The sequence below is a fragment of the Pristiophorus japonicus genome, chromosome 17 (assembly GCF_044704955.1).
Source record: "Pristiophorus japonicus isolate sPriJap1 chromosome 17, sPriJap1.hap1, whole genome shotgun sequence".
Classification (NCBI taxonomy): Eukaryota; Metazoa; Chordata; class Chondrichthyes; family Pristiophoridae; genus Pristiophorus; species Pristiophorus japonicus.
Window position 1 is genome coordinate 118,864,665 of NC_091993.1, and position 8,218 is coordinate 118,872,882.

General features: G+C 48.6%; 1 protein-coding gene across 1 annotated transcript in view; it reads right to left on the reverse strand.

Annotated features, from left to right (window-relative positions):
* ren (renin) overlaps nucleotides 1–6,057 on the reverse strand; it is a 77,969-nt gene extending 71,912 nt beyond the window's left edge. The window contains exon 1 of the mRNA XM_070859219.1: nucleotides 5,956–6,057. Within this exon, the coding sequence (XP_070715320.1) occupies nucleotides 5,956–6,011 (56 nt within the window). The 5' untranslated portion in view covers nucleotides 6,012–6,057. The remainder of the gene's footprint in view (nucleotides 1–5,955) is intronic.
* Between the last annotated feature and the right edge of the window lie 2,161 nt (nucleotides 6,058–8,218).

An 8,218-nucleotide genomic window follows, 5' to 3' on the forward strand; every position in this document is an offset into this window, starting at 1 on the left:
AAGGGCAATTTCCAGCTGTAACTGTCAGTGGTGTTAATTAAAGGGCAGCAACGATCGCCATTGATTGTAATGAGGGGCGGAGCTATGACAATTTCCTTCTAATTAGTTTTGTGAGAGAACAGGTGGTGAGGCACAAAGGTCTTCGGCAAATATGGCGAATAAGCAATTGAACGAGAAAATTACTCCATAATTTCCGCTTCCTTCACGCCGTTTAAAGCTCCCTATGACGTATATCCTGGAACTCCCTCCCCAACAGCACTGTGGGAGCACCTTCAGCACACGGACTGCAGCGGTTCAAGAAGGCGGCTCACCACCACCTTCTCGAGGGAAATTAGGGATGGGCAATAAATGCCGGCCTTGCCAGCGATGCCCACATCCCACGAATGAATTCAAAAACAGACGCGCTACTACAATGTCACATGTCCCCTAGTTTTGCTCTCCCACCCGTCTCCACTGACTGAACAATACCAGCCCTTCTCAAAGGCAGTCACGGCAGAGCATAGGTTTTCTAACTGTGCTCCACAAGGCCATCAGATTTCTGGATGGGTCGACTTGCTACCGTGTGTCAGCTGTGGCTCAGTGGGCGGCACGCCCGCCTCACAGCCAGAAGGTCATGGGTTCAAGTCCCATTTCGGCGGACACGCCCGAGAGAGCGCTGCACTGCTGAGCACATGAAATATGAAACCGAGGCCCCGTCTGCTCTCTCAGGTGGATGTAAAAGTTCCCACGGCACTATTTCGAAGAAGAGCAGGGGAGTTCTCCCTGGTGCCCTGGCCAATATTTATCCCTCAATCAATGTAACAAAAAACAGATTATCTGGTCACTATCACGTTGTTGTTTGTGGGAGCTTGCTGTGTGCAAATTGTCTGCTACATTACAACATTTCAAAAGTACTTCATTTAACAGTAAAGCGCCTAGGGACATCCTGAAGTTGCGTAAGACACTATACAAATCCAAGTCTTTCTGTTGCTGAATATTATCAAAGCATTGTCCTCCTTTGGATAGTTTGGTGCAACAGGCTCAAGGGGCTGAATGGCCTACTCCTGTCCTTACGATTGTTCCTATGTAATTTCTTTAGGAGGTTCATGTTATGTATGTAACCCTAGGCAACCTGTATCATATCGCCACCAGAGGGCCTACCTGTTGGAGTCCCGGGGATCCCAGCATCCCTTGGGAGCACTGTATATAAGCAGGCCGCCCATGCTGTACCAGCACTCTGAGTTTGAATAAAGGAGCTAAGGTCACACTTACTCATTGTCTACAATACTCGGTTGCATTACTTTATTATGAGCATGACAGTTCGGGCTGTGGGTCCCTGGGAGCCTGTCAACATGTGCAGCAGAGGAGGGCTCCCCCACAGAGAGTAGCCCGACAATCACTGCAGTGCTGCTCACAGCGGTTAACGGGAGAACATAAGAACATAAGAAATAGGAGCAGGAGTAGGCCACTTGGCCCCTTCGAGCCTGCTCTGCCATTCAATAAGAACATGGCTGATCTGCCCATGGACTCAGCTCCATTTCCCTGTGAGCTCTGCTCATGACCAACTCCTTACCCGGTACATTTCCGGATCAATTTATTTTCGGCGAAGGGACCGGTGTTAGGAGCATTCCGTGGTGTGCGAGATGGAGAAACGCGGCTCGAGCAACAGGCGCAGTGGTATCATCAGCCAGATGGTAAAATTAACTATCAGACAGGAACAAAAATAGTATTTGCAGCTCCCACTGTTTACACAGGGATGTTCCGAAAATAGCCAATAATAGGGAAAGCTTCTCCAAACTCTCCCACGCACCCAAACGTACTGGCAAGTGGGCGCTGGAGAATCTCATGTCCTTGTGGGCCGGGAGGGTGAGGGTGGGGGCGGGGGATGGGGGGGGGAAGGGCTTGATAGATAGTCACATGAAGGAACCCTAACACAGTTAGTGAGGCAGTTATGTTTTCCAAAGCTTTTTGCAAACTGGCGCACCGCCAAAGACTGGGGGCCCGATATTGGTGGCCTTACCGTCTGCTGTCGCCCGCTGCCGCCGAGTTTTGCCGCTAGTCTTCGCTCTTGGGCTGGAGCAGGCGAGAGGGGATGCCCCCGGGAACCGCCCTCTGGCGGTCAAGGTCGCGGAAGTGGCCTCCCGCCCGCCGAGCTGTCAGATTGGTGTCGGCGGGAGTTGGCAGGGGGAAGGACCGCAGCGTGGAGGCAGGTCTAGCCCCGACGGTAAGCCCGAAGAACGGAATAAAAGGTAATTGAACATATTTTTTTTTAATTTGCAGCGACTTACCCGGATGGGGGTCCCCTGAAGATGTTGCGGTGTTTTTTTTTTTTTGCTACGCTTTTTACTTGCAGGTCTTCAACCCTCCGTGGGCCCGACTCCATCCTCAGCGGCACTTGGGCGTCAAGCGCATTTGCCGGCGAGAACGGGAGCTCCCGCCCGCTGCCGCCCAGATTGACGGAGTAATACTCCAGGCAAAGTACCGCCCGGTCTCTCGGCGGCCATCGGCGGTCCTTTGGGCAGCACTTGGGCGGGCATTGCGTTCGACCGAGTTCGGGCCCGAGAGCTCTCCCCCCACCCTACACATTAGCTCAGTGAGTGAACACACTGCCCACTCAAACAGATAAGGATCATTCAAGGCTTGAGCCCCAGTCTGGAGCTGAACTGGTTGTCGGAGAGCTTGGCTCCCAGGCCAGTGCCCACTCCTGGTTCCTTATAGACCCCCCCCACTGATAATGTCTGTGTGGGTGGGCCGAGTCAGGTTGAGCCGTGATACCTACCCATGACCAAATAGCCTGCAGTCACTTGCTGTAACAATAACCTTTTTTCAAGCAACTGTAGCTTTTCCCATTAAAAGAAAATCCCGATGGAGAATGAACATTTGCACGGATTAAGACTCCTCAAATTCTGCTTATACACGCATGGTTCAACAGTACCCTTAGGAAGCATAGAAATTCACGGTACAGAAGGAGGTTACTCGCCCCAAAGTTTCCGTGCTGGCCGGCAAAGAGCTATCCAGCCTAATCCCACTTCCCAGCATGAGGTCCATAACCCTGTAGGTTACAGCACTTCAAGTGCACATCCAAGTACCTTTTAAATGCAATGAAGGTTTCTGCCTCTACCACCCTTTCAGGCAACGAGTTCCAGACCCCCACCACCCTCTGGGTGAAAAAAGTTCTCGTCAACTCCCTTCCAATCCTTCTACCCATTACTTTAAATCTATGCCACCTGGATAGTGACCTCTCTACTCAAGAAAATAGGCCCTTCCTATCCACTCTATCTAGGCTCTACTCAGAACTCCTTCACGGCAAACGAGCCAAAGGTGGGCAGAGGAAACGTTACAAGGACACCCTCACAGCCTCCATGATAAAGTGCAACATCCCCACTGACACCTGGGAGTCCCTGGCCAAAGACCGCCCTAAGAGGAGGAAGTACATCCGGGAGGGCGCTGAGCACCTCGAGTCTCGTCGCCGAGTGCATGCAGAAAACAAGCGCAGACAGCGGAAAGAGCGTGCGGCAAACCAGTCCCACCCACCCTCTCCCTCAACGACTGTCTGACCCACCTGTGACAGGAACTATGGTTCTCGTATTGGACTGTTCAGCCACCTAAGGACTCATTTTTAGAGTGGAAGCAAGTCTTCCTCGATACCGAGGGACTGCTTATGATGATGATGATGATCTAGGCCCCTCATAATTTTATACACCTCATTTAAATCTCCCCTTAGCCTCCTCTGTTCCAAAGAAAATGACCCCAGCCTATCCAATTTTTCCTCGTAGCTAAAACTCACCAGTCTTGGCAATATCCTTGTAAATGAGGGCAAGTACAGTATAGATACGGTGAACAAATTCCCGACCAGGTGGTATTTGGGCAATGGAGATTCTATTGCATTGCCTGAAGGAATGCCACACAGGTGAGGTGTTGGGAGGGTGGGTGGCATACATAGAGTTGTACCCCCGCACAAGTCGGGTTCTGCAGCAGGTCAAACTAGTTGTGGAGGTCGGGGGTGGGGGGAGGGGCGCAGGAGACAGGAGATGGCATTTGGTGCAATCACCATCATCTACACCCGCTTCAGTTTGAGACATCCCTGCCGGCCTCTCCATTCTCAGTGAGATTGTGTCTTGGCTTCCTTCTAGGTAGTCTAATGGTGCACAACAACACAGGGCAGATCTCTGCGCGCACCGGAAGTCTGGTGGAGCAACAATATATTGCTGAGCTGTAGGTCTGAGCTGGCCACTAGCAGGTGTATGAGAGCAGCCTCCAACCCCCCCATCCCCACAATCTGTCTCCCTCTGATGTTGTCTCCTTCGCTGTAGAGATGGTCGTTCCACATTCAGCACCTCCCCAGGGTGAGATCACAAACTCAGCAATGAGCATATAACCCATCGCTATTCTACTTGTGCTTATTTGAGGTCTATTATTGGGTGTATATTTTTCAACGGTACAGTTTTGGTAAGAAAGCTTGCAGGCACTGACCGGTTTAAAATGAACGGGACCGGAATTTGGTATGATCGGGTCAAGACAGTGCTGACCAGAAAATATACTCCCATATTTCTCTTCAGCTATAACTCAAGCAATCTCTTCTGTTAAAGACATAATCATAGAATGTTACAGCACAGAAACAGGCCATTCAGCCCATCAAGTCCGCACCAGTGTTTCTCTCTACAAGACTCCCCAGTCTAAACTCAGGCTCCTGCTCACTCTCCATGCGCTTTACATTCCTCTTTTTTCAAGTAACTATCGAATTCCCCCCATTATATAGCACCTTTCACGACCACCCGGATGTCTCGAAACACTTTACAGCCAATGAAGTACTTTTGGAGTGTAGTCACTGTTGTAATGTAGGAAATGCTGCAGTGAATTTTGCGCACAGCAAGCTCTCACAAACAGCAATGTGATAACGACCAGATAATCTGTTGTTTTTTTTTTGTTATGTTGATTGAGGGATAAATATTGGCCAGGACACCAGGACTAACTTCCCTGCTCTTCTTCAAAATAGTGCCATGTGATCTTTTACGTCCACCTGAGAGAGCAGATGGGGCCTCGGTTTAACGTCTCATCTGAAAGACGGCACCTCCGATGGTGCAGCACTCCCTCAGCACGGCATTGGAGTGTCAGCCTCGATTTTTGTGCTCAAGTCCCTGGAGTGGGACTTAAACCCACAACCTTCTGATTCAGAAGCGAGAGTGCTACCCACTAGCCACGGAAAATCCTGATGGAGAATGGAATGGAAATTTGCACTAATCAAGACTAAGTAAAACTTTGCTCCAACATCTTAAGAGACACCAGTACCAGAGAGAATGAGGGAAAGTACAATACAGACGTCAAAAAGAAAAACTCTGCACTTTCGATGCCGCGCACTAAGTTTTGACCAGTGAACGAATTATAAGAACATAAGAATTAGGAACAGGAGTAGGCCATCTAGCCCCTCGAATTCACGAAGGGGAGATGGCATTTTGGGCAATGGAGCTACTGCAGTAATACACAAAGTTGTCTTCCGCAATGGCGACTTGCGTTTACTTCACCACAACCAATCCTCAGAGCGGTCATTTAAATAAAATCAATTGGACGAGCCACAGTCTTTCATTTTCTGACGTTGCGTGCGAACTGAAATTGTTATGCGTTTCAACGGATCATCAATAAAACAGGAACTTGTTGATAAACATAAGGAATAGGAACAGGAGTCGGCCACTTGGCCCCTCGAGCCTGCTCTGCCATTCAATAAGACCTGGCCTCAGCTCCACTTCCCCGCCCGCTCCCCATAACCCTTTACTCCCTCATGGCTCAAAAATCTGTCCGCTGAGTGCAACGTAGGCCATCGCCCGTCCCTTCATTAAAGAGCTAGAATAATTATATTATCACTCAATTAACACTTGTCGACTTGCGTTTAATATATTTTCCAGCTGTGACTTGTTTGACTGCGGCTTGTTGGTCCAGAGTTAAAACGCCCAACGGCGAGGCAACAACATAGACACCTACCTTTTTAAAGCGCATGCTGAGGCACAAAGACCCCAAAGAACCAACAACCACTTCATCGCGAGCCTCGTACTGCAAGCTTCAGCCTTGTTGCTTGATTCACTTTCCAGACTTTCTTCTGGGTAAAGCTCCTCTGTCTCTTGTGAGTTTTATAGTCTCCTGGCATCGACTGCAGCTTCACCATCCCCCTCCTCATTGGCTACTGCTCATCCCCTCCGTCTAGTGCCCCGCCCCTATTCTACTGTTTGGCAGCGTGGACATCAGAGAGGAGTAAGCACTGTGCACGTAGCAACCCAACTCGAGTCACTAAACACTCGAGAAACAACGAAAGAAAGACTTGCATTTACATAACACCTTTCACGACTACCGGACGACTCAAAGTGCTTTACAGCCAATGAAGTACTTTTTGGAGTGTAGTCACTGTTGCAATGTGGGAAACGAAGCAGCCAATTTGTGCACAGCAAGCTCCCACAAACAGCAATGATCAATTTGTTATGTCTTGAATAAAAAGTCAGACCAGATACTGCAAACTTCAAAGTAAGGTGTGACCGTAGCCCTTTATTACAGGTCTCAGAGTGCCTCTCCAGCCTGTGAGGCCTCCTTATGTACAGGTGCTCCCAATAGATTGTGGGATCCCTTGGGACTCCAGGGGATGAGCCCTCTGGTGGTTAAACATGGTATTTACAGGTTTACATATATAACACAGATAATCTGTTTTTTTTTTTGTTATGTTGATTGAGGGATAAATATTGGCCAGGACACCGGGGATAACTCCACTGCTCTTCTTCGAAATAGTGCTCATCCCCTGGAGATGGGATCTTTTGCATCCGCCCAAGAGGGCCTACGGGGCCTCGGTAAACGTCTCATCCGACAGTGCAGCGCTCCCTCAGTACGGCACTGGATTTATGTAGGATGGTTCACCTCTGTAACATATTGAGCACTCACAGAACGACACTGCAATTTTGCATACCAAGGATGAACCCTTATTCCATGGACCTGGCTTTAATTGTAATGCCTCGATTGTCTTCAAGGGGATTTTATTCCAAAAATCACTCCACAGAGATTAAGTGGGACTCCATTGTGGAAAGGAAAAATCAGGCGGGGTGTATAGTGGGCGGCCATTTTGATTCCGTCAGTTTTCCACCCCCGCTAAAGTTATCCCCAAAGTCTTTCCCTATTCGCCCCATCAAAACCCTTCATCATTTTAAAAACCTCATTAAATGTTAAAATTCCCCATTAAATCCAGCAGAATATAGAGCAATACAAACTTGCATTTATATAGTGCTTTTAAACATAGAAAATTCGGCAGGGTACTTTATGTAGAGGGGCGGGGAGGGACGATGAAGGTAGCAAATAAAAAGTAAGAAAAGATTTGATGCCAAGCCATGACATGAGGGTTGGGGGAGGTGACTGGAAGCATGGTCAGAAAATATGGGTTTCAAGAAAAGGTATTTCAAAAGTGGACAGAGAAGTGGTGACACAAAGGGGTTTAGGAATGGAGTTCGAGAGAATAGGACAGAGGCTCTGGGATCAATGGTAGGGTGAAAGAACATGAGGGATTAGGAGCAGGAGTAGGCCATTCAGCCCCTCAAGCCTGCTCCACCATTCAATGAGATCACGGCTGATCTTCTACCTCAACTCCACTTGCCTGCACTGTCCCCATATCCCTTGATTCCCTTAATATCCCAAAATCTATCAATCACTGTCTTGAATATACTCAAAGACTGAGCCTCCACATATCTCTGGGGTAGATAATTCCAAAGATTCACCACCCTCTGAGTGAAGAAGTTTCTCCTCATCTCAGTTCTAAATGGCTCACCCCTTATTCTGAGACTGTGACCCCCCTGGTTCTAGACTCCCCAGTCTGGGGGAAACATCCTCCCTGCATCTACCCTGTCAAGCCCTATAAGAATGTTGTATGTTTCAATGAGATCACCTCTCATTCTTCTAAACTCCAGAGAATATAGGCCTAGTCTACTCAATCTCTCCTCATAGGACAATCCCCCATCCCAGGAATCAGTCTGGTGAACCTTCGTTGCACTCCATCTAAGGAAAGTATATCCTTCCTTAGGTAAGGAATCCAAAACTGTACACAATACTCCAGGTGCGGTCTCACCAGGGCCCTATATAATTGCAGTAAGACATCTTTACTCTTGTACTCAAATCCTCTTGTAATAAAGGCCAACATACCATTTGCTTTCCTAATTCCTTGCTGTACCTGCATGTTAACTTTCAGTGATTCGTGTACAAGGTCCCTCTGAACACC